General features: G+C 58.4%; 1 protein-coding gene across 1 annotated transcript; it reads right to left on the reverse strand.

Moving 5' to 3' along the window:
• Positions 1–793: 793 nt before the first annotated feature.
• JKF63_00134 (uncharacterized protein) lies at positions 794–17,455 on the reverse strand (the record flags this gene model as incomplete). Its single annotated transcript, XM_067896186.1, has 1 exon — positions 794–17,455. One exon carries the CDS (start codon positions 17,453–17,455, stop codon positions 794–796), a length of 16,662 nt encoding a protein of 5,553 aa, XP_067752343.1.
• Between the last annotated feature and the right edge of the window lie 495 nt (positions 17,456–17,950).

Consider the following 17,950-nt stretch of genomic DNA (forward strand, 5'->3'; position numbering starts at 1 on the left):
GTCGGAGTTGGTGTCGGGAGGGGACCCCATATCATTCGAGTGAGGAGTATGGCAATGAGAGCCATTCGTTGTCACAATGGTGAATGCCAAGCATCGTTGGTTCATGTTGATGGTATCAGTGGGGATGGTGCCAGTAATGGTGTGTGTGTGTGTGTGGGGGGGGGGGGGGGGGGCACAGACTTGTGCTGGTGAGCCTGTGCATTCAAAGCATGTGTCATTGACCCAGCGTGGTGTACAAAGCAACGCATACAGCTTTTGCGGTGTTTATCATTGCCTTTATGTCTTTCAGATTCCATGTAAAGGGGGGAGACCACCATAGATTTTTGCGCTGGTGCCGGATCCCCCCGGTGAAGGAGGTAGACTACAGGTACAAGTGGAAACTTGCGGACATCCTGCACTGCGCAGAGGTGATGCTCTTTGGACCATTTCCTCCCACGCACGACGTGGTCGTCGCTCTAAAGCGGATCGAGCCAATTCAAACAAGAGGGAACGTCCACTGCAAATAGCCTCGACAGCCGAGAGAATAAATGCGGCATCGTGGTCAAACAACTGCAGATTCTCGTGTCCCGAAGTCTTCCAAATGCAGGTATGCTGCGTTGACGACAAACTCAGCGACCACACAATCCCCCCCCCCCCCAAAAAAAAAAAATAGAAACGTGCACGGGTAATCGTGTTGTTGCCGTTTCGTCGTTGTATGCTTGGGGGATCACACCCACACACAAAAAAACACTAGTGTTAGCCTGGTGATGTGTATTATCGGCGATAGTCGCGCTCTTATCGTCTACTCTTTGAGTCAAGGTAAGAGCAGCTGCTTCGCAGCGGCGCTCATGGTCTTGGCCAGTACAACAGAGTAAATCTCCTGCTCCTCCTGCTCCGTCCAACAGGCTTCCATCTCAGCGAGGGAGCACACGCGCATAAACACCTCATCTGTAACGTACAGGTGCAGCGCGTGGAGGCCAAGCGAGGCTTTGATGTGCAATGCCCGCTCGCACTGGCGTTCCAGCTCTGCGCGCGTCAGCCGCCCTTCGCCTGTCCCAGACCCGCCGCAAACCCTGCCCTGGTGCTTATTAGAATGAGAATTTGCCTGGAAATTGACCCCGGCACCGTTGTGAGTGAGCGAGTTCATGAGGGTCCCCATAAGCACCCCTGTGAGAACATAGGGCATAGCTGCGCGCAATTCACTCGGCGACAAGAAAGCGCACAGGACGGTGTACGGTGCGTGAAGAGCCATGCTATGGAGCCCCACTCGTTCCACAGCAAGCCGCAAGTTGCTTTCGTTCCCGCGGCGCCATCTTGGAATATCAGACAAACACCGCTCGAACAAACGGTGCGACAGAATGGTCGGGGCCCTTGGCAACGACTCGCGCGACAGGCTCAGCTCCAGCTCCAGCGGGGCGGTGCTAGTGCTCCCACCAACCGGGTGCGCCACACTCCCCGCATTTTCCGATACCGACGTACGATTGACGCTGGTCGATACAAGACGGTAATTGCGCCCCAGACCCAGCTGGCGCGCCTCATGCTTGGTCAGCTCCCCCAGGCCGCCAAGGAGTTGCGCGTAAAACTCCGAGGTGACACTGATGCCGCGAAAAAAACCGAAAACTGGGCGACCCGCTAGACTCACCAGGCCCGCAGCCAAGCCGGAAAAAAAACCGGGGGCGCCCTTATCGCGGGCACCGAGAATCGGCTTTGTAACCGCGTCTGAGATGCCACCGCCTACTTCATGGATAACCTCGCCTAGGACACCGCGAGGCTGAGGAATCACGGGCATTACATCTTCATTCCCGACACTTGAGGACCCACTGCGGAGTCCCCCTGATGAGATTTCCCAGGGTGGAGCACCGGAAAGGTTGCCAATGCTACGCGCTAGCACCCCGACAGAGTGTAGCGCTGAGGACGTGGTGGTCCGAAAGAACTCACGTGTACGGACCCACCGACTCTGATCTGATGAGTTAGTCACGAGGCTCCACACACCACGCGACCAGTTCCCGAGGAGCGCACGGGGGTTTCCAAGCACATCTAGTGAGCCAAAAACCTTGTAGCTCTGCAGCAGCAGCTGGGTACGGTAGAGGGGCCAAAGAAGCGACTTTGCGACTACGAACAGCGAGTCGCACGATTGCAGCTCAACTTCCAGCAGTCGCACTCCCTTCAGGGACACAGGCAGGCCATCGACAGAAGGGATCAATTGTTCAGGAATCGGCGACAGATCTTTAAATGGATTGTACTGCCGATGACCGCACCGTGTGTAGGTAACCTCAGCTTCCACTGGAGATATACGCAACACATGCACAAAAAAACTGTACACACAGCGCGCAGAGTGGGTCATCGAGTTGGTTATAACGGCTCTCCTTGTGGAACCAAGATCGTCTTGTGAGTTGGCGGCGTAGCGGCCGCGGTGATCAAGCACCGCGGACGCCCATTCCTCGCCGAGGCGTACTGCCGTAGTACGCATAGTGAACAGAAAGTCATCGTCGGCGCGCAGGACAACGGGTGGCACGGTAACCTGCAGTTGGGTCACAGGAAGCACAACAACGCCATCGGCGTGTGCAGCGTGCTCAGGGAACATGAGCTGCACCTCCACCGCAAACCACGAAGGGTCCTTGAAATGCGACACGTTCGCCGACTGCGTCTCAGTGGCCATGCCCTCAGGTGTGCCGCCTGGCGGCATCATAGGGCTGCTAATCAAAGGCTCCACCTCAACCCTGCCCTCCAGGGTGGACGACGAGCCGCTGGAGGCACGCGGGCCAACTCGGAGGAGGACCGGATGCACAGCCTCCACTGTAGTGCAGTTCACCGCCTCCAGCAAGGCCAGCGAGGCGCTCCCAATCAAGTGACGTTCCGTGAAGGTGACAGTGCCATAGAACCCGAGGAGACGCACAAGCACAATGTCAAGCTCCTGGTGTTTAAGGAAGATGAGCATATCGTCGTGTGTGGCGTCGCGTGGGACTGTGTCACAGGTGGCGCTCCCAGGACTGCGCGCGCTACGGCCGAGGCGCATGCGGCCCCGCATACCATGCGCGATGAGGCTCTTGCGCGCGAAGGGGCCTGCCCTTGGCAATGTGATAGAAGCAACGTAGACGGTGCAGCTGCGCACGTACATCTCCATCTGCGTGAGCCGACGGGGCTGAACGAGCATTCGACATCCCAGCCGACGGGATGGAGCGACGGTCACTGTGTACTGCCGCGATTGGTGGTTGAGGCTCACGTAGATATAAGCGTCAGTGTTGCCAACTCGTACACCAGACGCCGGCGAGGACGCCCAGCGCAACAGATCTACATCATGGCTGACGGTAGAGCCTTTACGGATCTTGGAATGCAATATGATCCGCAGGGCAGGTGCCTCCAGCGTCGGCACTTCCCAGCACCCGTAACTCGTAGACTCTGCCGCCACCATGTAGCTGCAAGGTCGCGCTGTGCGGGTGCAGAGAGCTGTGCTCACGGTACCATGCCGTGTTGATGACGCGAGATCAGAGTCTCTCGTGAGCGCGCACTGGAAAAACTCCAAGGTGACGTTGAGACGGTTCACGAGCTTGAACGGCGGCAGGGCCTGCAGCCCAACGCTGACAGTCAAAACGCCACTCTCGGTGCTCGACTGCACCGTGAGACAACGGGAATGAGTCACCTTCGACGCTATTGTATCACCGGCACCGCAATACATTGGAGTCATGGTGAAGCAAGGCTCATTTGGCTGCGCATCCGCCTCCTCGCCATGAACGGAGCGTGAAATGCAAATGTGCTTCAAAACCACCGGCTGTATCGAGGTGGCGAGGGACAGCAGTCTCACAGGCGGCGACCACGCGTGCGCCGGGGCTTGGCCACCGCCTGCAGTGTAGCTAAACTGCACCTCGGGTTCCTCAGCGTAGGGACAGAACTCCGTCACCTCTCGTTCCTCCCCAGGGGGGATGAGCGTGACCGTCGACCAGGTTGGACTTACTCCCTCAACGTCGCTTCGTGTCGAGGCGTCAAACGGCATCGCGAGCAATGTACGGTGCAAGTTCGTGTTGCGTATACGACAGAGGGAGCCCAGCTGCACAACCGTAAGCGCTTTAGGTGTCCACATACACGCCAGCGCTGGCGCTGGCATCCCCTGCTGCTTGGCAGGTTGCTCAAATCCTTCGTAAGACACAGCAGACACAGTGTAAAAGTGCGCGCAATCTGCGTTCTTGGCCGCGGACAGCACCGTTGCCACAACCGGCGTGGTGAGATAATAAGCTTCGGTCTCCTGTACAGAACCGGCCCTGTCCCCCACGCTCCTTACAGGACTTGCAGACACGGTGAATCCGACTCGGCCGGCGTGTGGGGCGGGCTTGGTCACGCACTCAGGGTAAAAGAGAGGTACCTGCTGACCCGGCATCAGGCGGCCGTCTACACCAAACCCAAGAAGGGCACGATGCTGCGCGGGATCCCGCACGTACACTGGTGTCGCCAACGCCGAGCGGAGCAGGCCGGCGCATCGCATCACGACAATCGATGCACCGTGTGCTTCAATGCGCACCGCCCCGCGGGCTACACCCCCGCCCTGGTGCAGTCGCATGTACGACGGCGGCGGCTCCTGCAGGAAAAGCGGTTCGGCGACCCACCACCATTGCGCGGGACCACGCAAGTTCACCACAGTATCAGTGTCGCTTACGAGCGACGGTGCCATGAGCTCCACAAAGGCAAGCACGGTGCCCTTCAGAACGTCAAGCGCTGTCGGCGTCCACTGAAAGCACGCGCCGTTTTCCACCTCGGCTGCGGCTACGACACTCCCCCTGGTGTTGTCAGAGGGGAGTGACGTCGTAGACTGGGGCGTTTCTACCGGCTGGCGAGGTAGTCCATCTCCAGAGGTGCGCAATTGAAGCCGCAGCCGGCACCCAGTCCGGTTCCAGAGCGTCCATACAGGTTCCACAGCAACGGTGTACTCGCAGGTTGGAAACCGTCCAGTAAACAACTGTGCTGTCTCCGGCGAGAAATGACGTCGCCATGTAAGCTGAACAACACGTGTTGTGCTCGCCTCGTTTTCGAGGTGGGGAACGGAAATTCGAGACGGCGTGGAGGTCGGAGCGCCGAGCCCCGTACTCTTGTCTTGTGCGCCGATGCTTTGGTCGCAAAGCGACGTCTCTAACGTCGCCATCGATGAGCTAAGCAGCATCGGAAACGTTATAGTTGAGGCATCGAGCGCCCGCACACAGCCGCTAAGCGCCGGCGCGCGCAGCTCTACCCCGTGGCCGTTCTCGCTTTCAACGTCTTCGCTCTTGTGCAAAACTGAGCTGCTGTACACCATAAATCCGGCAGTCGCACTACCGCTCTCCGGGCCACCGCTGACTGAGTGATCAGCCAACGCGGCCATGGCGTCTGCCATTATCGACCACGTCAGCATCTTTGCAGCTGGCTGGTAGGCGCAACCGTCAAGCTCCACCGCCAGGGGTGTCTGAAGAAGAGGCAGGGGAACGTATCGCGCCGAACGCGGTGGTACAACTAGCCGGATACAGTCAGCAGTGACGCTCACGACCCCCGCCTCTGCGGGCGATATGCCGTTCCCCTTCGTGGCGCCGGCGAAGAATACGTTCGCGAGCAGCACCGAGGTGGTCAAATGCACCGCCTCTAGTTTGTCGCAAACGCTCTTCCGAACAACAAGGTCCAGAGCACCCAGCGTGGAAGTGTAGCCGGGTAGCGTCACTCGACACACCGCGGCGCCGTTCAAGGCCGCAACATTCACGAAAGCACTGCCGCCGCAGCTTTCGTCTCTCTTCTGAGTGGCAGTGGAGGCGGTGCCATCCACGGGGCTTAGGACCGGCGACAATACCAGCCCCGCCGAGGAAACTGGGATGTTTGTTCGTATCAGCCGCCCCGGCACTGCAGCTAGCCGCCACCGCGAGGAAACGCTCTGAGAAGCTGTGTCCTTGGAAACAGCCTCCGCCACCTCCACCTCGATGCCACTATCGTTGAGGAAAAAACGCGTTCCGATGCCCACCTGTGGCGCGGCAGTGCGCCAAAGTCGTGCGACGGTAACCAAAGGCAGCGTTGCGACGACATCAGCAACGTAAACCGAGATGGAGAGCGACCGACTGCTGTGGGGAAGCTGCGCAAAAGAGAGAGAGAGATGGGGGTGGGCGCTGAAGAGCACACGTGCTGCTGATGTAGACGCCACGCTCGGCGCCATCGCGGCGTTGCACGCGGTACCACCTTGACATAACCCCGACTCGGCATCCACCCCTATACAGTCTCGAAGAGACACTGTCCCCTCCGCCGAAAGGGCAACGTCGGAACCGTCGATATCCGTGGTACAGTGAAGGCGAACATGGTCCAGGAGGAGTACCGCCAGCGCCTCGCCACTGTCATCTGTCAGCGTGAGCGCCCAGGAGGACACCTCAACTCTCGCGTCCAGGAAGGTGGCACGCTGTGCAGAACTGTGTTGGTGAGCAGTCCCTGTATCCGGTGGCCACCACGGCCGCGGTACCGGTGGGGACAAATCAAGCTCCTTGAGCGACAAGTGGGCCAGCCCGACGATCTCCATCAAGAGATACGCGTGTCTAACCGGGAGCTGCCACAGTGTAGAGCCACAATTGAGCACGACTCGGAATAGGTTCTCATTTGCCGCGTAACTTAGCTGCGCTGTAGCGCTCATAGGGGTGACTGTCAAGGGGCCTCTTTCGCAGAGGCATGTGTCCAAAGAAACGGTGCACTCACCATCGTGTTCGCTGCGCAGAGTGCGTTCAGAGCTTCGCTTCTCTTCAAAGCGGTATCGTGCGTGAGCCGCGCCAGTCGCTGCAATGCGACTGGCGCAATCTGAGAGGGAGATATCAAAGCCAATAGTGATGGTGATAGAGAACACCCTAGACGCGGCAAAGGGCGCCAACGTCAGAGGACGAGGGTCACTCGATTTTTCTGGAGTGTCACCGGGGCTGGTTGGCGAGACATTCGACACTGGCTCCTTTGATTGCGCCCTCGGTGCAATCCCTCTCGCAGGCAAATCGATCGGAGTCACGGCTGGAGGAGGTAGAAGGCACAAAGAACGCTCGCCAAGCTCCACATACGCCTCGGCTGCTCCTCCGTCGATCCCGGAGAAATGGACCTCTTCTGCGACGATCACCCGCACACCCTCGAAGCGCACAGTCAAGTCCGGGTCAACGCGTATGGCTGGACAGACTTCGCCGTTTGCATTCACAGGCAAAGTGAGAAAGAGGGTTGTTGTTGCACCTGCCTGGCACTTGCCATCCCCAGCACCAGCGAAGCCACAGCGAACAGTGATGACGCTACGCCCAGCGGTGTTGCGGAAGTGCAGCTGGAAGCCACCCTCGCCGCCGAGTCTCAAGTCACTGTGAAGATGCCAGTCCTGCATCACCTCGATGACATGCACCCGTCCATCACGTCGATTCAGCGCACTGAATGCCGGGGGAATGGCAGCCGCAGGACCCACGCGCAACACAGTATGCTCCAAAGCGCTTAGAAGGTCGGCAGCAGACGTATCTGCAGACGCTGCAGAAATGCCTCTGACACACGGCCGCCAGAGGAGGTTCGTGAACATCCTAAGCAGCGCCATGGATGGATGTGCGTGCAGTGTGTGAAGGCGAACTACAAGAGCATGTGCATCGTCGGAAGGTGTATGCGGCATTCCCTCCCTGCACTCTTCTTCGCCCAACGAAAGCGAAAAAGATTGCTGTCGAAGGAAAAATCCTGAATTTCTGGGATGGTGGGTGCGATTCGGTCGAACCGTTGCGGTGGCTTCGACAGAAAGGCCCTCACTGCTTGGCTCCACTAACGGACGCACGGCCACGAACACCGCTGGGATTTGCATGAGCTGTTTGTCTAGGACATCTGCGTCGTTGGTTATCACTGTCGTACCCACAACGCTGGTCACCGAGATTTCCACGTACGGTCGCCCGGCGCTACCCTTGTCACTGCCGCAGTGGGTGCGGTATTCGCTGTACACACCACAAACACACATCGACCAAGGATGCCGCAGTGTCGGTGCCCTGGAACAGTTTGCTTCCCCCGACAAGATGCAGCGCACATGCAGGGAATCGAGACTTGCTACCACATGCCACTGCGTTCCGGTCCCACTGTCAGCATCATCGCCAGAAAAGGGGGTCTTCTGAGGCGTTCTGGGCTGCGTATATCGCCGCGGAACCCGTTGCCCTGCAACTAGCCATAATGCGGTCACTACATTGGTCAGAGTGTCTCCCGTGGGAACGTAAATAAACACGGCATTGTGCTCCGTTGCCCCTTCGGCGCCCAGAACGACCTCCACAAGGCCGGGCGGTGGCTGCGAGGGAAGCGAGAGGGCGGCGGTCATCCTCACGTCATCGAGTAGTGGGCGTGCTTCCCCATCCGTCAGCTCAATAGTGGAGTACGTCACCGTCAAAACACCAGAGATCGTCAGTTTTTTGGCCACCATCGCGTGCGCATCGCTAGGGTGCATCACGCTCGCCGAGTCCACGTAACTCAAAACTGCCTCCCGCACCACAAAAGACACGACCGGTGTAGCGAAACGAGTCTGCTTGCTGAAAGACAGGAAACACAGCAACTCTGCCTTTGCGACGTTGATTTCTGCGTGGGAGATCGACGCCATCCACGAGGGCATGGGCCCTCTCGCTGGCTCCGGTGAAAGAGCAGCAGCAGCAGCAGCGGCACCATCGAGAGCCAGAGCACTCGCTGCAGCTCTTACTACTTTTGCAACACGAAAAGCGCACATGGCCCAGCTGTGGCTGTCGCCGTTCATTATAGACACCAATGGCGTACGGTACTGGAGCGAAAGGCTCTGCTGTTGGTCTTTCGAGATCCGAAGCACCGGCAACGATGTTCGAGCCAGCACTATGGAATTGGCATCGCAGCCGGCAGTAGGGTGAAACAGCACCGAGAACACACATGCCTCTTCACAACGCAGCTCCAGCGCCATCGCGGCTGCTGAACCGACTTTCTTGCTCACTGGAAAGAGAGCCATCCGTGCTTCCCTCACCGACAGGCGAGCAGCTGGTGCAAAAAGAAGGTCGGTCTGCTGAACCTGGACGAGAATAGACTCGAGTGAAGACGATCTGAGTTCACCTTTGCCGGTGGCAGTCGATCCGGATTCGCTTCTCTTCTCAGGCAGGAGAGCGGCAGGAGAAGCCATAGAGGCAGCCTTGCTTGCCCACCGCTGCGCCAACGTGCGGCACGCTCTACACCAACCTATCAGTGCAACTGCACTTGACGAGCTTGCATGCACCACAACCCGGTTCACGCTAATATCCAACCACGCTTCATAGGGGGCATAGGCGGCCTCCAGGACGTCCGCCATGCTCCCCTCACCCACAGTAGAAACCTCTAGTATAGGGTTCTCAGCGCTGTCGTGGACGTGCACCGGCCCCGTTCGCAGACGCACGATTGTGTGCACCTCTGCATCCTCTGCCCACTCGTCGTCGGCGCACCAGGCCCGCCTCTCCTTTTCTCCATCAGCATCTCCTGTGTCGCATTGAGCCTCGTTAAGCGGGGGCACCGGGTTCTCTTTCTCCTCATCAACTATCCTTTCCACATGCACCGTGACTGCATTGACCACAGTGACACACAACACACAGTGTGTGTTCCACTCAGAGGTGGCCGTATCACCGATCATCGGGGGAGGTGTTTCGGTCACTAGTTCGACTCGACGACCACAGAAACAGAACTTGAATTCATACCAAGTGGTGGATCCCCTCAATCTCTGCCCATCATCGCGCCACCTGCTCGCATTTGTGCCTGTGGAGTGTGTCTTCGCAGCAGCTGCAATGCCTGATTCGGATGATGGCCGCGTCTGGCACCACAATCTAGACAGCCGCATGGCTGAGTACGCCAGCGCGAATAGGGTGGGCAAGCAAACCTGCACAGGTGCCTTGAGGCCCGGTGCCCGGATGACGGCGTCCGCGTCTGACAGACCCAAATCCACGTGAAAACTTGTTAACACGTGACAGTACAGCTGCTTTAGCATCGTCGCTGCAGTTGGCTCCACCTGAAAAGCCTTGTTCTTGTGCGCTGATTGGGGTTGCGGATCATCAGCCAAGCAGGACAGCTTTTGCTCTTCCTTCACACCCATCGGACGCATACAAATGATGCTGTTCGTCAGCGGAAGCGATGCCGTCATGCGCATATCCGGCAACGCCCAGCGCGCCTCTGCGGCGCTGCTTAGAGAGAGGACCAAACCACGAAGCTCGAGCTTGTGAATGAGATGCCATACCCGTACTCGCCAACAAGTACCCACTTCATCGCTAATGAGCGTTGCAGCGTGACGAGTACTGGTGTAAACGTCGCGGAGTTCGACATTCGTTGTCAAACGAGCTGCATCAATCGCAATCCTCCATACACGAGGATCATCACCGGCACCACAGCCCTCTTGCAGCTCGTCCACAGGTGCGTGTTTTGCAGACAGTTGGAGCTCTAAATCCTCCACCTCCGCCTCAACATCGACATACGTGCGCGCCGGCGACACGTCAGCCCTGTCATTGGAGAGCGAGCCTCGGGGGAGCCACATCCCCCGTACAACAGGCTGCACTTCCCCCACTTGCCGCAGTACCTCGCGCGCAAGCAAGAAAAGCGACACGGCTGGGATCTCAAGAAGCGCGCCCCGCAGTCGCACATACACTGCAGACCTCCGGCTTAACCTCAAACTAGTAGCGCGGTAGCGGCGCCCGAACAAAAGAGGTGGCGAGCCGTTGGCATCGGAGAAGAGAAGGAGGCGAGCAGAAAAAAATGCTTCGCCACTTGGCCTCTGCAGCGATGCCGACGTAGCGGACGTAGCCTGCCTCCAGGAGCAGCCCTTCAGAGGGGGGGCCTCAGATGCCATTGGGGGAGCTTGTCGAGGATGCTGTCGAAGTATTGATATGTAGGTGGGGTTGAGAAAACGCTGATGCTCCAGCCCAGCAGAGCCAGCAGCCATCTCCGAGGAACCCCAGAGCTGCAATTCCGGGCAAGATGGAATCTCGAAGACGAGCTCGCCTACAGTGCGCTCCTCGTCTCCCGGATACTCACATTCGCTTTCCGGCGGTGTCGATGGAGGCCCTAACATCAACCGGGCCTTGGGAACGATGAGGCGGCACCACGGGTCGTGGGAGCCGTGACCGCTGCCAAGGGCTAAAATATGCACCTGTGTGTCGGATATGTCAACAGATCCGCGAAGTTGGGGTGCAGCGTACGGCCGCGACGAGCATTTTCCCGAACGTCTTGACCACGGCGCCTTGTGCTCATCGATGTACTCACCCCGTCTCGCTTCGCAGGGCATGAAAGGGGGACAGCTGCTTTGCCCACTTAAGCTTTCATATCCGCTCTGGCTTCCATCACTTAGGCTGGCGACCCGTCCCGATTTTCGGCTGGGATTCGGCCTGCGTGCGGCAGAGTTGTGATCATCGTCCTCGACTGAAGGTGCGCCGAGAAACATGGCGATGAGCTGCAACCACCACTTGATGTGCGGTACGTATAAACGGGCGCACAGTAGAGCCGCAGTAACCCTGAGGGTCATGCCTTCATTGCCTACATCGGCGCCCGGGGCCGTCGATGATCGACGAGCACGCTCCTCCTCCCCCAGCAATGCCAACGCTCCTAGTTTGATCGTCAGAAGCAAATGCGAGCTCTCTCTCCACGACATGTCCGAGTTTCCAGGTGAGCACTCCAGCAGCTCCTCCTCCCTCGCCACCAGCTCCAGGCCACTCACCTGACCATTTCTCACTGGCGATGCAGACCATCGCCCGCCTGTAGCCGAGTACCATTGCGCACCGCGACGCAGTGCGAGCTCGTAGCTTACGCGGCGCGTTGGCGACCGGCACGCACTCTCCTCGGAGTTGGCGTAGCCCTCGACATCCACCACGACAGAGATTCTGGGAATGGTGAACAACAGCGTCATGACCGAGGAACGAGTTGCCTCTCGATACAATGGTGCTTCTGTGCCATGGTGTGTCAACGGGGGACAATCGCACGCCCCCTTTTCGCGGGCGGAGATTGGTTGGTCCTGCAGGGGATGCTGGAAATTACACCCGCGACCCATCGAAGAGCCCCTGGCCCTTGGAATACATCTTTGGGCGACATTACGCGTGCCGAACATGACGAGGCTCTGGAATTGCCTCAGGCTCATGTGGATGGTCACATTAGAAGGGGAGCTCGGATTTTCACTCGCAGCCTCGGAGAGCGGCGCCGCACAGTCAGGACGAATCGCGGATGCGGGATGCACCTCCACCATCAAAGACAGGTCATTAGCGGTGCCGTACTCGTAAGTGTAGCCGGTGAGATCCTGCTTCGGAACACACAGCACGCCCATCTCGGCGCTCACGGTTAGATTGGGAAGTCCCACACCTTGTGACCGGGTGTGCCACAAATCAAGAAGCTGGACGCCAGCTGTTTCAAAGAAGAGGCGTGTCCGCTTATCCGATGGCGTTGACCGGCTCAGGGACGCAGACGGAGGCCTCCGCAGTCCGCACGTCACTCGATCAACGTGAATCGTCAAGAAGCCCTGCCTTTTGTTCAAGTCGATCGGCACTGCTGCATCTGTCGCCAGAAGAACATCCATGTCAGATATGCTGGCCTCAAGAGAGAGTGACAAGACCGTTGCTGCACCCGGTAACACACCAGCGCTGCCGCCAAGTCTAGCTCCTTGGGTGCAATCTGTGACAGCAGGCATGTTCGTATAGCCGCGGACGAGAAGTGCCGATCGAGCGAGGTCACCCAGCTGAACAAGACGGTCGTCCCCATTTAAGGCTGCCGCGTAAAAGTAGAGGAACGGGCAATAGACATGGAACACCCCGCCCTCCATTGTCAGTCGACACGTGATGGACGGTGACTCACTCGTTCGCGTTTGGATGGGCGCATCTGATCCTCCAATGTCTGGGTCCCGGTGAATCACGTCAGCTACACAGCGTAGGGGTTTTGCACCGACCCCATCGGTGTGGGGAGCCCACGGGCATGCTGACACCAAATAACGCACTTCAGGGTCTCCGCCAATGTAGTCCACGAGCTGCACCACCTCCGAGATCGTCAGCTGGAGATGCACGTGCTTACCAGTACGGGCTGTGTCGTCGTCCAGCTGATCAACGGTGCAGTACGCATCCTCTACTTTGGCGGTCACCTCCACATACGGCGTATCCGCATCTTCATTGCTCATGGGAAGTTGAAATTGCAGACTTTGCACACGCACCCGAATCGGAAGAAACCTACACAAGGAGCTCTTCGACACCTGTGAATCGATCGCCTCACTCCCCCCCGACGCCCCCGCGAGCACCTGTGAAGTGAAGGGCTTACACCGCAGAGAGCACAGCGTGACGAGTAAAACCTCCAGCACCTGAACCAAGACTAGATCGCATAGTGCAAAGACGCTTTGAATTGTGAGTGCCACTTCGGGCGTTGTGCGAGTCGCACAGGTACGCACAAGCGTGATGTTTTCGATAGTGACGAGTTTTCGCCCTGCTGTAGTAGTCATCGCGACGTCCGGGATGGATAGATAAAATGCCGGCGGTGCATTGTTCCCCAGAGGGCAGCGTGCGAGCTGTTCGTCGGTGCCTCTCTCCTCGAAATCGAGCCGGCTGTCACCACAGCGGCAAATCAGCTCAATGGCGCATGGCTGCTCTCCACGAAGTGCGCCGAGTCCTTCACGATACGATTCAGCAGCGGGTGACAACTGCTCGGGGGCCACACAGACCACCTCGGCAAGATCCACTTCCGCCCCAGAGCGAAGGAAAAAACGCGCCAGACCAATGCCAAGAACAAAAACCTGGCCACCGAAGAGGTTGATCCCAAGCGTGGCACCTGCACTCGCGCCAGCTACCCTAGTTGCGGAGCTTGGTGTCGAGGAAGACGTGGTGCTAACAGACCATAGGATATCCCGCGCACGGCCGGGGGGCACGTCCCGCAGCCCGGGGGCCGCATCACTGTTTGTCCACAGCTCAACACGAGTCGACGTTCGGAAACACCACGGACTTGCATTCCTTCGCTTGCTCGCCCACCTGCACTCTGCATCGTGCAGCTCGGCGGTGAGAGCGCGCACCCTCTCGCCGTCCGCGTCAGCGGCGTAGAAAACCGTCGGCTTCAGCAGTGCATCGTTCACAAGCGCGAGCACAGCGGGGTCAGCGACGACGTCTACGCCTTTGTTCAACCGCACAGTCAGCTCTTTGGGATTCCATCGCACCTCACCCGCAACAAACGAAAATACTTCGAGCTGTCGATTGGCCCTAAAGTCCGGGGCCTTGTCGCCGCATTGGCAGAACAAGCGGACCGCCTTGTGGTGGTCGCCGATGCAGAGGTGGTATTCCTTCTCCGCACTGCTGTGCCCCTTGGTGAGAGGTGGAACTGTCAACAGCTGGGTGGTGGATACGGAAAGCACAAGACAGGCCTCGTTGTTGAGAAAGCAGCGCTCTGGTGTGCCACTGGAGAAGGTCCCCCAACCTTCACTGTGAGACACAGGGGGAGGGTGCGTGTATTCCCCTCCGTCGGCCTTGCTATTGCCCGTGCAGCTCGGAATACCATCTTTGGTGGTGAACGGCTCGCTGAGGGGCATCCCAGTGACGTTCAGAAAGCCGTCTTTCTGACGGGGCCTCCCGTCACCCACAGCGCCATCGCCGGATGCTTTCTCAGTGAAGCGACACCAGCTCCGCATAACGCGCCCCGAATCGCTGCGCTGGGGTCTTTCGTCTGATGGAGATTCCCCCAACACAGTGGTCGATAAAGGCGGTGGCTGGTGGTTGAGGATTTTCAAGGCGGACCGATCGAGGTCATGTGAAAAAAGTGGAACGCAGACGTCGAGGGACTGGATGGTTACACTTATCGCCAGGGGCACCACCGAGGCCAACGACAGCGGTCTACCCCCCGCTGCTGAGAACGGCTGGCAAGGAGGAGGAGTCGACGCACCCGAGCTTCGGGAGGTCGAGTGATCATCTCCAGGGGTGGTGAGATGGGTGTGGTCGCGTAGCCACTTTGCAGGCGCCGATTTCACACACGACAACACCTCAGCGGTGGCGTTCTTGTAAAACGTTTGGCGCACAGCACGAGCCCACCGCGCAAAGGCGGACATTTCCGCATACCACCAGGCCCACTCGTGCGTCGGTTGACAAACCACCAGCAGCGGAGCCACCACGACGCTCATGTGGGTGTGCTGTGCGTTGCGCCTCACCATCACACACTTCTCCCCAAACCGCTCCTTCGACTCCAAAAGGACTGAGCGCAAGACGCCCTCGAACGTGACTAACGCTGAGCCAACGAGTAGGGACAGGGACGCCATGTCTGCTCGATCGTCGGGGATGGTGGTGTAGCCCAACTCCAGTGCGTGCAGTTGAGCGACAAGTTGTTGTTCGACCCGCCGCAGCGGAGTGTCACACGGCGTGGCGGGCACACTGCTATCATGCATCAAAGGCCAGTAAATCGGTGTCAGGCGGACAAAAAGCTCCCCAACGTTTACATGCAACGTTAAAAACAACTTGTTTTCGTCTGCCAACTTACGCAGGTGATTTTTCGGTGCGCGCGGCTGAGCTAGCGGACTGTCGTGTGGCATAACGTAGCGGCGCCCTAGATCCCACTCCAGCGCCAGCAAGTCGCACAAAGGGGAGCACCCGTGCGTGCAGAGCACCCCTACATCCGCGCTGTGGTGAGTTGTGCTAGGTGCGTAGGATGTGCCGGTGACCGATTCAGCGGCGCCCTTTGCGACTGGTGTGCCACTGTTGAAAAGCCATCTCCAGAGCGATTGTGCCGCACTGCCGCTTGTGCCACCATCAGCCCCCTGGATAAAACTCAGCAGGCCCTTTTTCGTCGTTTTGCGGGCCTCCTCAATGAGGGCCTGCTGGCGCTCGTAACGGTCCTTTTCCTCCAACAGCTCTGCATTAGAAAGACACCGAAGAAAAATCACTTGCCACAGTGAAAGCTGGCGCTCCATCAACTCCATCTTTTTGGTCTCCAGCTCGTTCAAGGGAGGAGCCCACACAAAGCCTTTTGTGCGCTTCCAGTATTGGGTGTAGTCTTTCCTGAGATGCCCGAATTGCACCATTGCCTCCACCACCTCGCATCGACGCCTGTCGTGAACGCTGAAGGCCTGCCGATGCCGCCGAATGTCGTCCAGGATGCACCAAAGGGCAAATGACCACCTCTGCCGCGCCGTCGGTAACGCGGCGGTCGGAAGGTGTTGCGACAGGCCTGCAGAAGCCGTGCCCAGAACCTGACCCTGGTCCAAGTGGCGAGTGGCGTGCCCTCTGATGGGTCGCAGCAGGTGCAGACGCTTCCGATATCGTGCGCAAGAAAGGCTCTGGCGATAACTACGCCACATGGACTCCAGCACCTGCACGACTCCGAAGCACCAGTCAACCTCGATGCTTTCGACAGCTGTGACCGTGAGATCTATGTAGCTCGCGGACGTTATCCTGGCCTTTTCTCCACTGGCGCTCCCAGTCGCACACTGCGGCGCTGCCATCTTCGCCTGCAGCTCAGCGGTCTTGACTTGGAGTATCTTTGTCGAAAGAGCCCAGCGCAGCGCATAGGCCCCATACGCAGTCACACCTGCATCCAGTGTCGACGACACAGGCTGCACCGTTGTTGTCGTGTCCTCGAAGGAATCTACGCTCCCCGGTGCGCCGCCAAGACCCTGAGGTATCGCATGCACACTGAGAACCACCTCTGACAGCACAATCCTCTTGCACAACGGCGCGAGGAGGTTTTTAACAAAGTTATCCTCAAACTTCTCATTTGTCGTGGTAAGCTGCATCTGTTTGACAAAGACACAAAAAGCGGACGCGCAGGAGGGATGCAAACCCTCGTAGTCAAACTCATAGCACATGCAAATGTCGCGCATCGTCACGGTTGCGTTGCGCAAGACCATCTGGCTCATGCGGTCGAAGTCCCACAGCCAGCTTAACCACGACGCCCCAGACACTAGGTCGACGCTTGCGCTACTGAGCGTTTCCCCTCGTTTGGAGTGACACGCCGCGTTGCCTGGGGCAAAGGTGGGCATTCCCTGACCCAACGTGTCGGCGGCTGATTCGCGCGAAAGGCGCTCACGCGCCTTCTCGTACCTTCGAAGCTGCCGTTGCTTGATTGCCTCCTCGCGCTGTTGCTCCTCCCAGGCGTCGAAAGGACGTGCACGGAGAGGCCCCAGGACAAGCTTCACCCCGATGGCTTCGACAACCACCGGTTCACTTTCCAGCGAAGCCCACGGTATGGTGATAACCAGCTGCTGAATAACGCCCCTCACGACAGTGAAGGGCGCCATAAGCATATGCATGGAGAGGGCGGGCTTCGACGACACATCCTCCTGAGTTCCAGACGAGCCCTCACGGGTGGCCGCTGTTGCCGATGTAGGAGGTAGCCCTGTGTCGTCCGAGTCACTGCTGCCGTGTTCACCGTGCAAGAGCGCGCTTAAACTCTCCAGTATGTCCTTGCGAAGCTCCACATTATTCAGCACCAAGTTGCCGCTCCATAGTGAGATCTGCAGTTGACCTGGATTCACGTCTTCAAAGAAGCCGCTCAAGTGAGTCGCTAGTAGCTCGGCAACCCGCGCTTCGAGCATCTCCCTACTTCTTTCGTGCTCAGCGTGTTGTGTTGCGTACTTGTCGCTTTCCGGATGGGACACCAATCATTCGCTCTCTCCTCTGCCCACATACGCACACACATACGCACACACACAGCCACACAAAAGCCGCTGTACAGAGGTCGCACCGCGAGGCACAACAGCGGAGCGCGTCAGCAAGTGTGAGAGCGCCAAACGAGGGACAGTGAGAAGTTTGACCGGATTTGGTTGAGAGATTTTTTTGTGGGTGGAATTGTTTGTGCTTTGTTGGTCAGCCTCCCGCAGCGATTCACGGGGTAACGCGCAAAGGAGATCAATGTGATTGGAAAGTGCGAGAGGAAGGAGAGGCCACGTGAAGAGTCGTCAGAACACTAGGAAACGCAGGCGGCGAATAAACAAAGGCCTTCGTTACGGGATAGAGAAGCACACAAAAACAAAAGCGAAGATGTGAACAAAGACCCAGACGGGGAGCGGGGAAGGGGAAGTGAGGCACCG

This window comes from Porcisia hertigi, chromosome 36, assembly GCF_017918235.1.
Source record: "Porcisia hertigi strain C119 chromosome 36, whole genome shotgun sequence".
Classification (NCBI taxonomy): domain Eukaryota; phylum Euglenozoa; class Kinetoplastea; order Trypanosomatida; family Trypanosomatidae; genus Porcisia; species Porcisia hertigi.